Here is a 17,447-nt window from a genome sequence, read left to right on the forward strand (position 1 = left end):
TAATTTTATTCCCTTTCCCATCAGTAGCAACTACTTACAAGATGAGCAACATTGGTTTTAAAAATATGCTTACTGAGATTAATTTTCTAAGTAATAGATCTGCAGTGACTTTAACCATTTTTCTTCAAAAAGTGAAAAATACGATAAAAAAGGAAATGAACCTCAGCATTGTATTCAGCTAAAAAAACAAGGTCAATAGTTCAATAACAAGTTCATGCTGATTCAGTTGTATTCAACCAGGATGTCACTATAAACACTATTGCCGAGAAACTAGTTTAAAGCACACAATTTTTGTGCAGTAAACAACTCAGTTTCAAAGAAAGATCACTCACAAAGAAAAAAAAGTCAAAACTTAACTGCACATTACACAAAGACCTCAATCGGACTTCTCAATCATCAGTGCAACAAACTTGCAAACTCATGGAGGAACTTTCAGCAACAAATCCATCTGACCATCGACCGCTCCTGCCATTGTTCCTCAATGACTGATCTGCTGTCAAACATCTCAGACCCACCACTTCTTGACCTAACCCTGACCATAAATCGATTTTCCACCCAACTCCATCTTCTAATTCCCGGCAGCCAATCCGTGCCCTGATGACACCTCAAACTGCCAGCCTAACCTCCATTAGCAATATCTGATCTTGATTCCTGGAACCTGTCCCTCATTCCAAAACCTTTCCTAGCCCAACCCCACCCTCACTTCCATACATAATCTTGCCCAGTATCCCCACCAATCTACAGCCAATCGCAGGCTTCAACCCCTGATTTCTGACTTAATTCATGTAATGACATGTATATTTTCTGACTAACTGGTGTCATTTTATGACTGCTTCAACAGGTAGTTTAATCTGACGCATTTCTTCTATTAAAAAAAGAGCTCAGGATACACCAGAATAGTTGAAGAGTTCCTGGTCACAATCAGTTTGAAAGACTGTGGCTATCGTCAAAAATGACAGACCCACCTGTAACCAAGTCTCACACTATATTTGGTGGCTCTAAAAGGTGGAGTAAAGTTATATATTTTGCCAACACAAAGGCTCTGTGGGGAAGGACCACAGTCTAGGCTCCTTCCACTACTGGACATGGAGGGGCTGAGTTGGGTAGGGAAACCCCTCAAACAATTTAAGTGTGCATCACCCCAGGGGGCCACATGAGTGGCAACTGTGCTACGGTTTAAAATAAGTGAACACTACTGAATATATAGTCCAATTGACACTAAGAATGTAAAACATTTTGCACTGTGTTTTTCTTTTAAAAAGTTATAGTTTTTGCTTGATTCTTGCAGTAGCCATAGCAGTCAAACCCGGAACATTTGGGCGCAGGATGAGGAACATCATGAGACGGCATATGAAATCCTCCGAAGCAAATGTGTCACAGGAATGAAGTACTGTGGTGAAGTAGATCTTGCTGAAGGAAATCTTTACCTTGAAACAATGAATACTTTGACATTACCTTCAGGAAATTCAATGGATACCTTCAGCTGATCAAGATATTCAAAAAAAAAGGAAAGGAAGCAATTCTGTTGATCCTCATTGAGGAATCTCTCTTCCCATCCCCACAAAAGAAAAGAATATGACATGTGTCCTTTCCAGATGTGCTGACACTCTTGTTTTTTATTATCACTGTCTTATATGATGTGAAACTTGTTGTTTTGCGGCAGCAGTACAATGCAAAGACATAAAGAACTATAAATTACAAAATAAGTATATAGTGCAAAACAAAAGGAACAATAAAGGTAGTGTTCATGGACTGTTCAGAAATCTGATGACGGAGGGAAAGAAGCTGCTTCTGAATCATTGCGTGTGGGTCTTCAGGCTCCTATACCTCCTCCCCGATGGTAGTAATAAGAAGAGGGCATGTCCCAGATGGTAAGAGTTCTTAATGATGGATGCCGCCTTCTTGAGGCACCTTGAAGATATCCTCGATGGTGGGGAGGATTGTGCCAGTGATGGAGTTAGCTGAGTCTATGACCATCTGCAGCCTCTCGCAATCCTGTGCGTTGGAGCCTCCATATCAGACTGTGATGCAAACAGTCAGAAAGCTCTCCACTGTGCATCTATAAAAATTTGCAAGAGTCTTTGGTAACATACTAAATCTCCTCAAACTCCTAATGAAGTAGAGCCGCTGGCATGCCTTCTTCGTGATTACATCAACGTGTTGGGCCCAGGATAGATCCTCGGAGAGGTTGACACCTCAAGATTCCCAAGATGACATGTGGAAATAACAAGAAAAAAACAAGAGCACATGCTCGGCATCTGGGCCAGCAAAAGCAGTGTTAACACAAAGCCAAGAGCAAACAATAATGGAAGCATCATTCACTTAGAATGAGTAGTGGGTGTGTTGGAAACCAGGGACAACCAAGAGTGCACAGAATCTATGGCAATCACAAACACGAAGCCGACTCCTGTACAGCAGTGGAGACACAATCCTGATGCAGGGTTTCCAGTACAGACAAAGATAGGCCAACAAGAACCAGAGAGCAGACAGCACAACACCAACACACCCAAGCTCCAGTAAACTGTCAACAACACTGAGTAGGAACCGTGAAGACAAGATCAGAAAGAGAAATGAAATGAGATCCAAAACCAAACAGATCTCTCCCTACTTCCCACCCCTCTCCCAACCCATCCCCATGCCTCCCTCTCACCACTTATCAACAACTGTCACCATCCAGTTTATGCATGCCATGGACATACTGAAACTGAATAATTGGAGGGTTGTAATGACATTTGACCTTGTATTTATAATGCAGTGGATTTCAAGATTGCATCAATTATTATGTAGCACCATTATAAGCACGTGGTGTATTGCGACCTTAGGACCTTGCCAAGTCAAGGCCAACCCTCCATTACAGATACACAACTTACCACACCATAGGAACTACAGTAGCACTAACGATGGCAGTCCCACAGGACTGATGATAAGGTAACATCTGCCATTCATTAAGCTTGGAAACTCTGCCACAGAAAAACATTACCAATGCTGAGATCAAGAAGGTGTTTGATGGCTGACTCCTCATAGCAGATGTCATGTGTAAATATGCTCTACTCTCAGTTATCTATTTACAAGCCCCAATTCTGAAGAATTAATCATTCTTTCCAGCAGCAACCACTGCTATCCGCAATGTCCTGGCCAGCTATTCTCGGGAATGATTTCATCAATGTGGCAGGATGATCTAGCACAGCCAGCAGCTATGTGGACAGTCCATCCACATTCATGGTTGAAACAGTAAAAAAAAAGGCCAAGCTGTGTAGCACCTTTGATGACAGTACAGTCATTCTAGTCCAGAATAGACTTCAGGATAGACTTCATATCCAGGATAACTTCTTGCTGGATTACTACCACCTGCAGGATGAACAGAAAGCTGGCGTATGGAAGCTGAACAAAGAGATGGTAACACAGAAAAAAAAGAATTTGTAATGGATGACGCAGATTGGAAAACCATCAGATGCCTCTTTGATTCCCCAATGCACTCATGAGAAATAATCAAAGCAAACACAAGATGTTCTTCATCCTCACATTGGTTTAGGAAGCCACAGAAAGTCAGAAGAAATGTACCATCTCCAGAAAATAAGCAGAATCTACTCAAAGTACTCTGCTTCTAGCTGGCAGCATTTCATGACCCGTCCCCTAGAGTGTCATTGCCATCATTTGCGAGAAGTATGGGGAGAGAAAAAAGGTCAGAAACCGGTGACCCATTTCATTCTTCCAGAACCTATCCAGGATCATCAATCAAATCACCTCTCGGCTGGTGCTGGATTTCTTATCCGCCCACGTTCAGGAAACCAACATGGACAATCAATCAGCTTGAAGGAGGAGAAAGATTTCAAACAGAATATCACACACATTTTTAAAGGATGAGCTGTCCAAAATGGGATTTGAGAGAATCTACAGTGGAATACAATCATTCTGCACTATCATGGGTAACATCAAGGGTAAAGAAGGTGGGTAGAATTGCAGCCAGGGACGGAGTCTCGAGTGTGGGCTGGATGTGCTGGTAGGGACCACGGTCCAGAGTGCAGGCTGGGTGTGCAGCTGAAGCCAAGGGCAGGGTAGGATGGGGAACACTAGGAGTCAAGAACATGGGTGGGTTTATGGCCAGAGCCAGGGGTGAGAGCATTTGTACGTAACAGCTTGTTTTGAAGCCTTTGCAAGAAGTCTGTTCCCCTATCCCTCGAGAATAACGAGGACAGTCCAAAGAAAATGATGAAAACTGTAACCGAAATGGCTGTCAGCCTGATTGCCATCTTTGTGTGAGATTGCATCAAGCTGTGTGTAAGCCTTGAGTACGCAAACACCAAGATTCACTGCTTGCTGTGGTTCTGTTAGTCTCCGATGTTGCTAAGGATGGGTCTGACTGTACTGATGTGGAAATTACCACTTGTCCTTCAGAAAAACATTTGCACTTACGAACATCTTTGACTATAAGTCAATCAGGCAGTGATCTGCAGGGCTGTGCTTCTGGCCCTGTGGGAAAAGGAGATGGTGGATCTTGTCAGGTGGTTCCTCAAGCAAGCTGTCAGTCATTACCACAAGTAACAAGACCTTGCCTGAGTGGCAGCAAAAAGGGCCTTCCATGTTAGATCCTGCATGCACAACCAGATGCTAATGACCATGCATGCTGCCCAGAGACAGCAATAGTGAAAACAGTGCAATAGTCATCCATTTCTTTCAGTAAAATCTTCTTGGTGAAACACACCCTCAGGTCTGCCCAAATCTTGTTGGTCATACTCAACTTTGCAGACCGGCATATTCCAAGGCCAGAACTGGATACTGAGAGACAAATAGTTTCAGGACATCCCACCACTGCACTGCACACTATACAGGCCTGAACCCAAGTAAAACAAAGTGCTTTTGACATGGAAATTGTATGGAAGAAAAGCTAATGTTATGCCAATATAATCTTGTACACAAAAGGAATATATGAATACACTGTCAGGTTTTTGGGAATTGCACAAATAATCTATATATTTTGGAAAAACATTATTTTATTTGTTGTAGTATTGTGATTATTATTGACTTCGTTAATGATCAATGAGTTGTGTGGACGTATTCAAAGGCATTCAATTTGTTTTCATATTAAGGCATTAAGAACATAGTATAATTTTCCAATGGGTACATGCTAGAAATGGGAAGATTAATCAGATTAATGTAGGTAACATGCTGGAACAATTTTATTTTTCACTATACATTTGCATTTACATTATCTATTGGACATCAGAAGGAATACAAAGTGGATTTGGTTTCGTCACAGGAAATAAGGCAACGAAAACATTTGCTGTGATCCAACTGCTTCCCAAGTCTGTCTACATATATTCAATAGATATCAATTTAATTCATTATTTGCAGTTGATGCATTAGTTGCTAAATACTAAATACATCAGGCTCCATTGCAAGCTTCGGGAATACCAGGTATGTCACAAATAACAATTATAACAGCAAATATTTATACTGAGCTTATAAGAAAGTTGAAGATCAACTTTCACACCAAGCCTGACATGAAGTCGCGAATTTTAGGATTCACTGCTGTTTCTGGAAAGCATCCCCCACGAAAGTTGAGGGTTCATTGTACAAGAAAGAAAAGAATACAAAGTTCTGCTGAAGAGGTCAGATGATGAGGAACAGGAGATGGCATAGATGGGAGCAGGCTTTAGTGGAACATAACAGCAGCTTGAATTATTTGGGCTGAATGAGCCATTTCTGAGCTGTGCATTCAAGGTAATTTCATATGTTACCATGCCATTGTGCACTGAAGTGGATAACTTCACATCTTTCCACATCATACAGAACCTACCATCTATTTATCCACTCGCTCAATTTCGTTAAATCGCCTTGAAGCCCCTTTATACCCTATTCACAACCTGTCTGCAGAACAGTCTGTCTGCAGAATTTCTGTTGAGTAAAATCAACTCCTCTGAGTGCTGATAACTCATGCTCTTCCTTATTCCAACAGCTTTTCAGTGAAAATGTGACACAGAATTAAGATCTGTAGATTTCTAAGGAGTAAACTGGGAAGAGAAGGGATAATCACAAAGAGAAATGTTTGCATCAATCATTTGTTACTGGTGCAATTATTTTATATTATAAAGTAGGGTAGAGGGGATAAAGTAGGGCAGAGGGGATAGAGACAAACCTGGTCAATTTGCAAGGAAACTACAGACAGATCAGACCCAGACAGACGAGGGCCAAATACTTTGTACCATCACCAGGATGAGTTGCACCAAGAATCAGACTGAGAGCTAATTAGCTCACTAACAGAGATAACCCTTTGGATACTGTAGGTACGTGGGGTGGAGGAGAGAGATAACCTTTCAGAGGCCAGCAGCAGTACAGCAGTAGCCAGGTTAGTGACACCATGCCTGGCTCTGAGGCAAAGAAGGGAAGGATGAAGTCAGGCAGAGAGACAGTGATAGGGGACTCGACAGTAAAGGGCGTAGATAGGCATTTCTGTGGCCACAATTGAGACTCCAGGATGGTGTGTTGCCTCCCTGGTGCCAGGATCAAGGTGGTCTTGTAGCAGGTACATTCTGAGAGGGGAGGGTGAGCAGCCAAAAGTCATGGTCCTTGAGGTACCAATGACATAGGCAGGGGCAGGGATGAGGTCCTCTAAAAGGATTTCAGAGAGCTTGGTAAAAAGTTAAAAAGGACTTCCAGGGTTGTAATCTCAGGATTACTACCTGTGCCACGTGCTAAAGAGGTGAGAAATAAATACACAGTGCAGTTCAGTACATAGCTAAGGAGCTGGTGCAGGATGGAGGGCTTCAGATTTATGGATCATTGGGCTCTCTTCCACGGCAGGTGGGACCAGTACAAACAAGACATTTGCACCTGAACTGGAGGGGAACGAATATCCTTGCTGGGAGATTTGCTAGTGCTACTCAGGAGGGTTTAAATGAGAGTGGCAGGGAGATGGGAACCACACCAGCAGGGCAACAGGTGGTAGGGTTGAGGGCAAGAAAGATGGTATGACAAGTAAGACTGAAAGGAAGGACAACAAGGGGCAGGCTAAAGGTGTTTATTTCAACACTAGGCATATTATGGCCGAGGAGGATGAACTTACAGCCTGGATCTGTACATGGAATTATGATGTTGTTGCCATTATAGAGAACTGGTTGTGTGAGGGACAGGACTGGCAGCTCAATATTCCTGGGTTTTGTTGTTTTGGACATGATAGAGAGGGGGGTAAAAAGAAGTAGAGGGGTTGCACTACTGATAAGGGAGAATGTCACAGCAGTACTGAGAGGACACACTGGAGGGCTCATCCACTGAGGCAGCTTAGGTGAAACTCAGAAATAAGAAAGATGCAGTTATGCTGATGAGATTATACTATAGGCCCCTCAAGGGTCACCAAGAGGTGGAGGAACAGATACATAGACAGATTATGGAAAGGTGCAGAAACAAGGTTGTCATAGTGGGCGACTTTAACTTCCCCAGTATTGATTAGAACTTCCTTGATACCAGCGGCTTAGATGAGGCGGGATTTCTTCCATGCATCCAAGAGGGGTTCTTGAAACAGTATGTGGGAAGTCCAATTAGAGGATAAAACATAATGGACCTGGTTTTGGGAAATGAACCAGACCAGGTGACAGACCTGATAGTGGGTGAACATTTTGGGAATAGTAACCACAACTCATTATGCCTTAAGATAGTTATGAGTAAGCATAAAATCAGATCTTACAGGAAGGTACAAAATTGGGGGAGGGCAAATTACGACAGGATAAGACAGGAGCTATGAGGTATTGATTGGGAGCAACTGCTCTTAGACAAGTCCACATGTGACATGTGGGAGCTGTTTGAAGACCAACTGATCAGAGTTCAGGATCGGCATGTTCCAGTAAGGAGTAAGGACAAGAATGGTAAAGTAAGGGAACCTTGGATGACCTGAGATGTCCTAAATTTAGTCAGGAAGAAAAAGGAAGCATACACAAGGTTTAGGAAGCTAAAATCAGACTGGGCCCTTGTAGAATATAAAGACAGCAGGAAAGTACTCAAGCAGGAGATTAGGAAGGCCAAATGAGGCCATAAAATGTCCTTGGCGAGCAGGATCAGGGAGAATTCCAAGGCATTTTATACGTATACTAAGAAAAAGAGAATAACTAAGAAGAGGGTAGGATAAAGGCGAGAATTTCTACCTGGAGCCAGAGCAAGTGGCTGAGGTTCTAAGTGAGTACTTTGTGTCAGTATTTACCAAGGAAAAGGATTTGGAGGATAGTGAAAGCAGAGTGGGGCATGCTAATGTGCTGGGATATTTTGAGATTAAGGAGGAGGTAGTGCTGGGTCTTCTGAGAAGTATTAAGGTGGATAAGTCCCCAGGGCCTGATGGCATATATCCCAGAATATTGAAAGGAGCAAATGAGGAGATTGCTGGGGCTTTGACAAAGATCTTTCTTTCCTCACTAGCAACAGGCAAGGTCCCAGAGGACTGGAGAGTAGAAAATGTTGTGCCTTTGTCCAAGAAAGGAAATAGGGATAATCCAGGTAATTAAAGGCCGGTGAGCCAACTGGAGAGGATACTGTGGGATAGGATTTATGTGCATTTGGAAAGGCATGGCCTGCTTAGGGGCAGTCAGCACAGCTTTGTGCGGAGCAGGTCATGCCTTACAAACTTGATTGAGCTTTCTGAGGAGGTGACAAAGGAGTTTGATAAGGTGAAGGCAGTGGATATTATCTACATGGACTTTAGTAAAGCATTTGACAAGGTCCCTCATGGTAGGTTGATTCAGAAGATAAAGATGCCTGGGATCCAGGGTGAATTGCAAGTTTGGATTCAGAACTGGCTTGCCCATAGAAGACAGAGAGTAGGGGCGGAAGGCTGTTATTCAGGCTGGAGGTGCGTGACCAGTGGTGTTCTGCAAGGATCTGTGCTGGGACCTCTGTTGTTTGCGAAATATATCAATGATTTGGTTGAAAATGTAGTTGGGTGGATTAGCAAGTTTACAAATGACACCAAGATCAGTGGAGTTGTGGACAGTGTAAAGGACTACCAAAGAATGCAGCGGGATATAGAAAGTTACAGATATGGGCAGAGAACTGGCAGATAGAGTTTAATCCAGGCAAGTGTGAAATGTTGCACTTTGGGAGGTCAAATGAAAGGAGAAAGTATACAGTTAATGGTAGACCTCTTTATAGCATTAAGGCACAGAGGGATCTTGGGGTCCAGATCCAGAGTTCACTGAAAGTGGCTACGCAAGTGGATATGGTAGTAAAGAAGGCGTATGGTATGCTTGCCTTCATCGGCAGGGGTGTTGAGTATAAGAGTAAGGAAGTCTTGCTGCAGCTATATAAAACTTCAGTCAGACCACACTTGGAGTATTACATACAGTTCTGGTTGACCCATTATAGTGAGGATGTGGAGACTGGAGAGGGTGCAGAAGAGGTTTACCAGGATGCTGCCTGGATTAAAGGGTAGGAGCTAAAAGGAACGGTTGAACAAATTTGGGTTGTCCTCCCTGGAGTGTTGGTGTGTCAAAGACCTGATAGAGGTTTTTTAAAATTATGAGAGGCATAGATAAGGTAGACAGTCAGAATCTTTTCCCCCAGGCTAGAAATGTCAAACACCAGAGGACATGCTTTTAAGGTTGGGGGTGGGGGGGGGGGGTGCGAGTTTAAAGGCGAAGGGGCAAGTTTATTTTATAAAAATACAAATAGTGGTCTGTGCCTGGAATAGGTTACCAGGGGTACTGGTGGAAGCAGGCGGTTTGGTGGCGTTTGAGAAGCTTTCAGATAGACACATGAATATGAAGGGAATGGAGGGCAATGGATGATACACAGGAGGAGGACATTTAGTTTAAATTAGCAACAAGATCAGCACAACATCATGGGTCGAATGCCTGTCTAGTTCTGTACTGTTCTAATCACGTGAGAATTGAAGTTACGGGTACAACTAAGAGTTAAAAGTTGTTCACGAGTATTCCAGCAAAAAGTCTACAGCAAAGTACAAAAAACAGAACAATGGAAGAGGTCAAGACTCTGCATCAGGACTGAAAAGGAAGAGGAAAGACTGCCAGTATACGATAGCACAAGGGGGGGTAGAGTGAATCAATGATAAGTGGGATCAGATGGGGAGGGGACGATGGGCAGAAGGAACTCGGTGGGGGAGGGAATGGGAGAGGTGAACAAAGGGACGTGAAAACCAGGTAGACAGGCGAGTGTGTGTGATAGAACACCAGGGGTGTGGGTTGTCTGAAACTGGAAAATTCAATGTTCACACCATTAGATCATAAGCTACCCAAGTGGAATATGAGATGTGGGTCTTCCAATACGCGTTTGGCTTCTTATGGCAATGGATAAAACCAAGGACAAACAGTCATTGTGGGAGTGTAGAGTTAAAATACATTGGAAGCTTGAGGTGGCTGTTGCGGACAGAGCACAGGTGCTCTGCAAAACAGCCATTTAGCATACGTTTGGTTTCTCCAATGTAGAGAAAGCCATACTGCGAGCACTAAATGCAATAGACCAAGTTGGAAGAGATGCAGGTGAACCTCTCCCTCAATTGGAAGGGCTGCTTAAGTCCCTGGATGATGATGAGGGAGGATGTGAAGGGACAGATGTTAATCCTCCTACGATTGCAAAGAAAAGTGCCAGGGGACAAGGAGGGATAAGATATCTTTAGTAGTCACATGTACATCGAAACACACAGTGAAATGCATCTTTTTTGCGTAGTGTGTTCTGGGGGCAGCCCGCAAGTGTCGCCATGCTTCCGGCGCCAACATAGCATGCCCAGAAGACCGGGAAGTCATGAAGAGAGGAGGTCCCCACGGAAAGCAGAAAACGGCAGAGAAGGGAAGATGTGACTGGTGGTGAGGTCACGCTGCAGCTCGAAAAAATGGCAGAGAATGGCGTGTTGGATGCTAAGTCTGCTGGGGTGAAAGGTGAGGACCAAGGGAACTCTATTGCTGTTCTGTCAGGGGGTGAGAGCGGACAAGCGGGAAATGGAGGAAGTGTGTGTGAGAGCTCTATCAACTATGGCAGAGGAGAAACCAAGTATCCAGGAGGAGGAGGACATTTCAGCACCCCTGAAGCAATAGGCTTCATCTTGAGAACAGGTGCAGCAGAGATGGAGTAATTGAGAAGAAGGGATTGCATCCTTGCATGAGGTACTTTATTACAGTTTGCAACATTTCCTACAATAATGTATCATATAAATTCCTTTGTAGCTTCTTATAATATCTTAAATTATATTATTTGTAGACCTTGTCATTATATTAGCTGCAGCATTATTTAGTTTGAATAAACTATTAAAAAAGAGTTGTTGTGCTGCTCGCTGAGTCTCAGCTTGCTTTACCCAACCTGGAATAGTTTAGGGCCAAATACAGATAATTGAAATCAGGACGACTATCTGCACAACTTGCATTTTAATACATGATTTTGAACAACGTTTATTCTCCTAAATGATCATTCAATGAACAACTGTTTACTGTACATTAGATTCATGCTTTGGTTAATTCTCTTGGCAAAGTCAAAAGTCATTGTGAATCAACAAATGGCAAGTTACAACTCAGGTGTTTTATTGATACAATATACCACACTTTCTTCAGTTCAGCATCACTAGCAACATTTTTAAGCAGACTTCCCAACACACCAGAAATAGGTCCTCCCAATACGAACAATTTTTCTGATGAAGGCTTCTCAACCTGAAACATTACCGGTTTCTCTTTCTACCTACGGTAGCTGACCTGCATTTCCAGCATTTTCTGTTTTTATTTCATATTTCCAGCATCTATTTTTTTTTTAATTTTTCACTCAAACATGCCAATAGTTAGATAATTATAGTAAAAATCCATAGTCAAAATGAGAAAATTCACAAATTAAGTCCAGTTTACCAGAATAGTTTGCATGGGACATACTATGGCTTAGGCTTTGAGATAACAAAATAAATTTAAAGATGTAAGCAAAGAATATTCAGTACAGCCAGAATATCCATTGTGAGCTTAACCCTTACTCCTTAAATAACAGCTCTCTCTATGCCAACTCTCAACCTAAAATTGTTTCTTGAAAGCAAGTTGTTCATTCACATTAAAATGAGACCATGGCATTAATTTAGTCTAAACCAGACCTTAAAGCCATGTGATAAAACCTGAAAGCATATTCAGATAACATGCTTTCAAAATTTTCCTGTTGAAATTGTCGATTTCAACAGGAAAATTGTGAAAGCATATTATCTGAATGCTGAGAGATTATAGAGATCTAGGTATCATAGTACATGATTTACAAAAGGGTAGTAAGCAAGTTCAGAAAGTAATTAGGAAAACTGACAGAATGTTATCATTTACTGCTAGAGGAAGTGAATACAAAAAGGAGGTCATGCTTCAGTTATATAGGTTATTGGTAAGACCTCATCTGTAGTACTTTGTATAATATTGGTCTCCATATTTAATGAACGATGTTGATGCATTGAAAGCAATTCAGAAATGTTTTACCAGACTATTAACTAGAATGAGTGAGTTACCTTATGAGGAAAGACTGAATAGGTTGGGCCTGTGTCCACTGGAATTTTTTGAGCGAGAGGTGTCTTGATTGAAACACAAGATTCTGCGGGGTCTTGACAGGGTGGATGCGCAGAGGATGTTTCGTCTTGTGGGAGAGTATAGGACCAGGGAACCATGGTTTAAAAATAAGCAGGTGGCCATTTAAGACAACGATGAGGGGAATTCTTTTCCCTCAGAGGGTAATGTCTTTTGTAATTCTCTTCCTAAACTGGCAGTGAATATTTGAATGTTTAAATAGAGACAGGAGAGACAGTTAAGCAAGGGAGTAAAAATACAATACGACCAGAAAATGGAGTTGAAATTACATACAAACCAAACAAGTTAATAAGTCGCTGAGCAGGCTTAACAGGTTGAATGGCTACTCCTGCACCGAATCCACATCTTCATGTTTAGATCACGTACCTTAGCCATTTAATTATAATATAACCAAGCCACCTTACACTGTAGTAACCATGAAAAACACCAATAGTCCTAACATATATTAAAGAGAGATTCATTTCTTTAGTTTAAATTTGTTTTACCCTTACATGTCAGAAGGGATGTTTGTTGATTATTGTTCAATGTTCCATGCTATTTGCACCTCCTCAGTAAATGAAGCAGTCACATCTACATTCATGCAGCAAGACTGAGACAACATTCAGTCATGGGCTGAAAAGTGGTAAGTAACATTCACACCACAAAAATATCAAGCAATGACCATCTCAAACAAGGGAAAGTCAAACGAATGATCATTAACATTGTATGACATTAACATTGTCAAGTTCCCCCACCATCTATGGGTGTGGTGGGATCACCATAGATGAGAAACTCAACCAACCAGCTGGATCTATTTCAAGTCACACACCATCTTGACTTGGAAACGTATCACCATTCCTTTATCACCATGAGTCTAAGTCCAAGAACTCCCTCCCTAACAACAATGTGAGGGTAGCTGCAGCTGCTCAAGCCAGGCTGATGTTGAGCTGCCATCTCAAGGATGTGCAACAAATTCTGGCCTTGCCCCCAACGTCCAAATCCCAAATAGTGGTTAAACAAAAAGGAATGATGACAAAAACAAAATGCCCATGTTACAATGAATGCAACAAAATCAATCCACTTTGTCACACAGGATTCTCACCACAGGTTGGTACATGGCTCTGCAACTTCATCACTTTGTTCGTAAGGTAGAATCTCATGTTGAGGGCAATAATACCAGTACCATTTCCAAAATCAAACTCAGACAGATGGAAAGCATGTTTCACTCCCATTATACATACTTAAAAGTTGTCCTCCGACACCTTTAAATTCAGTTCTTTAATGGTCCTGGAGAAAAAAATGATCAGGTAACCTACTTTGCATCTTTTACTGATGCTGTTCTATACAACCACTGAGGAGTATTGATTGAACAAGAGAACATGGATAAATGACAACCTTAACGTCAATCATTTTGGTTTTAAAATATAGTCAACGCAAATCATTCTTATATGTAATCCCATCTCATTGAAATGAATTTCCAAACTATCAAAATGATATTGATTACAAATTCCAGTCATAATTTTCTCGAGTGTTTACAACCCAAGGAGTTGACTTCTATTCAAAATCTCTCCAAAACATTCTGACCTGCAATTATGTGGGGAATCCCAGGCTCAAAACAATTGCCTAGTCTTCAAAGAGTATCACCTGACAATTAAAATCAGCTCATTTTAGGTCACATACTTGCTGGTTCATCACATAAATTTAAATAATTAAACAAGTTAGTAATGTTCACCTTTCCCTGAAACATAGTAAGAAAAGTTAATTGACATATTTTCTCTTCCTAGTGTCCTTTCTAAAAGGAAACGAAAAAATCCAAGGTCCTTTCACACTACACTAACGTCATGATTGTTATCCCGCCATTGTTCAATAATGATTCAAAACACCATATCTTAATTCAAGGAAGAGATCACAAGTAAGTATCTGAAAGTTTAAACATAGATCAAAATGTGAACATTTTGAATGCCAGTGTTGGACAAACAACGTCAAAAAAATCAGATCTTTTTGGCCCTGTCCTCCCTTCTAGAGTCACTACTTGCTACTTTCATCTACACCCACACTTCTGTGTATTTTCTATGTTACTAAATGCCAGACCCAAAAATTCATAATCAGCAAAATCCCTACTAATTAAAAATTATGATAGAACAATAGGAAGAGCACAGGAACAAGCCCTTTGGACCATGGTGTTGTGCCAAACTAAATAAACTAGTGATTAAATACCAAGCTAAACTATCCCTTTTGCCGACACAATGTGCATGTCCCTCCATTCTTTGTACATTCACGCACGCCTCTTAAATGCCACTATCATATTTACCTCCACGACTACCCCTGGCAGCACATTCCAGGCACCCACCACTCTCTGTAAAAAAAAACTTGCCCTGCATATTTCTTTTGAACTTGCCCCCTTTCATCTTAAATGCATGCCCTCTAGCATTAGACATTTTAATCCTGGGAAAAAGATACCAGCTGTCTACTCTGGCTATGCCTCTTATAAACCTCTATCAGGTCTCCCCTCAGCCTCCACCGCTCCAGGGAAAAGAACCCAAGTTTGTCCAACCTCTCCTTATAGCACATGCCCTCAAATCCAGGCAGCATCCTTCTGCACCCTCTCCAAAGCCTTCCTATAATGGGGCAACCAAATAGTATGCAAAAGAATTAAAACAAATATTCTCAATTGCATTTAATGCTGCAGGTAGTGTCCTGCTGGTAAATATTCAAAACTTCCCTCTTTCAAATACTGTTCAAGTATTTGGTCACTTATATAAAATGAACAGTTACTCTCAGTGATTTCAAGGTATCAGTTTTATAATATTAGACATGAGATAAGTTTACATACTTTGTATTTACAAATATTACAATTTCAGAATAAGCAAAATGCAATTCAGAGAGGTTAGTTTTTCTTCTGGACTATCTAAATACTGGAGTACATAGTGAATGTTGCATAACGAAACAAACTTGGTACAACCAGCTCATCTGCTGATGGATTATTTTCTTGCACAAAATTTTAATTTCACTAAATTAAATCATTTTCTCAGCACATGAAACTGCATATCTCAACCATCTGCACATAAAACAACTTCCTTAATTTATATTTTACAGTACATTTTATTCAGAAGTCCTCAAAACAGTTCCTGTAGTTATATGTAATTTCTGTAATAAGCATTTTTATTAAAATGCTACAAATCATAAAGCTGTAATTTGTGGAAAACTATACCCCTAAATTCTCGCATCTATATACCATGCATTGAAACTATTTTTGAACAATTAGAAGTTGAAAACGAGTTTCAAACTTTCTCGCCCACAACTTGTCAACATCTTCTTCCTGCCTGGCAAAAACCCCCGATTTTTTTAAACTGATCTAGAGTCCACAGTCTACAGAATGTAAATGTTTTTACGCTAATAATGTAACTAGCGTTAGCAGGATATATATTTGAGTTGCCAAGTCTTCAATTTCCGTGTGTGTGTGTGTGTGTGTGTGTGTGTGTGTGTGTGTGTGTGTGTGTGTGTGTGTGTGTGTGTGTGTGTGTGTGTGTGTGGCTTTGCTTTTAAACCAAAACCTCCAATTTACAAAGACTTTCACTTCATGATTCCAACTTCCCAGTATATGCAGACTCAGCCACCGTAATCTCACTGCCTTGGTGAGTGGACTGAAAACCCTGACCGGCCGAAGATTAACAACAACAAAAATCATAACAAAGTAAAATAATGTTTTATTAAAAGTAACAAAAATATTTTTTTTAAAAAAACAGTTGAAATAACACAGAAAAAGGATCAGACTGAGGAAATCAATGTTTGTCATTGCTGATATAAAATGAACAATAAACAGCAGACAGGACAGCAGCCCTGACACGAGTCCCAACACACCGCTTGTCACCGGCCCGGCCCCTCGGCACAGCCTGACCACCCAGGCCAGGTGCACACACTAAAAACATTTTCGTCAACAAGTTACATATTTACCACTCATTTTCCTGCCGCCTGCCCCCAAGCAGCCCGCGTCAGGCGAGGGACTGACACGCAAATAACATCTTCATGATGGTAATAATCCTACAGCATTTTCCGGCACAGGCCTCGCAGTGCGCATGTGTCATTGTTGTGGCTTCCTGCACATGCGCACATGGCTGAGAACGGCGGCTGGGTCATTGCTGCGCATGCTCAGAATTGGCTGGGAAATCCCGGAGCATGTGATTGACGTGCGCGGCGTGGAATCCCTACCGAATGTGCAGCCGCTTTGTTCAATAAAAGTCGTGTTTGGAATTGATGTTGTTCACAAATATTTATGAATTACCCGAAAGTATTGCATGTGGAGTGTTCGGACGTGACGCTGTTTGACTGAATTTGTTCTTTTTCCTGTGTTCTGACGAAGAGTCTACAACCTGAAACATCACCTCTGTACTAACTCAATGCAACTGTACTGTGTAATGAATTGACCTGTACGATCGGTATGCAAGACAAGTTTTTCACTGTACCTCGGTACAAGTGACAATAATAAACCAATACCAATACCTCTGTCTTGCCACTGATTTTACTGACCTGTTGAGTGTTTATTTTCCGATTTCATTTCAGATTTCCAGCATTTGTAGTTTTTGTTTGATTTTCAGGTCTAAATTTGCACCTGATAGTAAATGCTGCCCTAATACTTGTGGATTGCAGAATCAGAGCTTTAGAAAAAGCTTTCAAAACCCCTTCTGAATAGATTTTAAAATTTATTTCAAACACCTGATTGAAGATATGGAGTAGTTGAGCTCTGGTGTAGATAACGAAAGTATCACTGTACTTAGAAATGGACTGCTTCACATCAAACATACCAGCTTGGGGAACAAATAAGAATTTACAACCATATAAACTGGGACGATTCCTCCAAGCAACAAGGGATCAAAGATGCAAGATTTAATCATCTGATAATAAAACAGCTCCTCACTCCTCTCCCCTTGCAGCATCTCACCA

General features: G+C 41.4%; 1 protein-coding gene across 2 annotated transcripts in view; it reads right to left on the reverse strand.

Annotated features, from left to right (window-relative positions):
- Positions 1-16,581, reverse strand: part of snx29 (sorting nexin 29) — a 423,313-nt gene extending 406,732 nt beyond the window's left edge. For both annotated transcript variants that reach the window (XM_052021671.1, XM_052021672.1), the window contains exon 1: positions 16,461-16,581. In XM_052021671.1, coding sequence (XP_051877631.1) covers positions 16,461-16,467 — 7 coding nt within the window. In that variant the 5' untranslated portion in view covers positions 16,468-16,581. The remainder of the gene's footprint in view (positions 1-16,460) is intronic.
- Positions 16,582-17,447: the final 866 nt, after the last annotated feature.

Source organism: Pristis pectinata, chromosome 8, assembly GCF_009764475.1.
Source record: "Pristis pectinata isolate sPriPec2 chromosome 8, sPriPec2.1.pri, whole genome shotgun sequence".
Classification (NCBI taxonomy): domain Eukaryota; kingdom Metazoa; phylum Chordata; class Chondrichthyes; order Rhinopristiformes; family Pristidae; genus Pristis; species Pristis pectinata.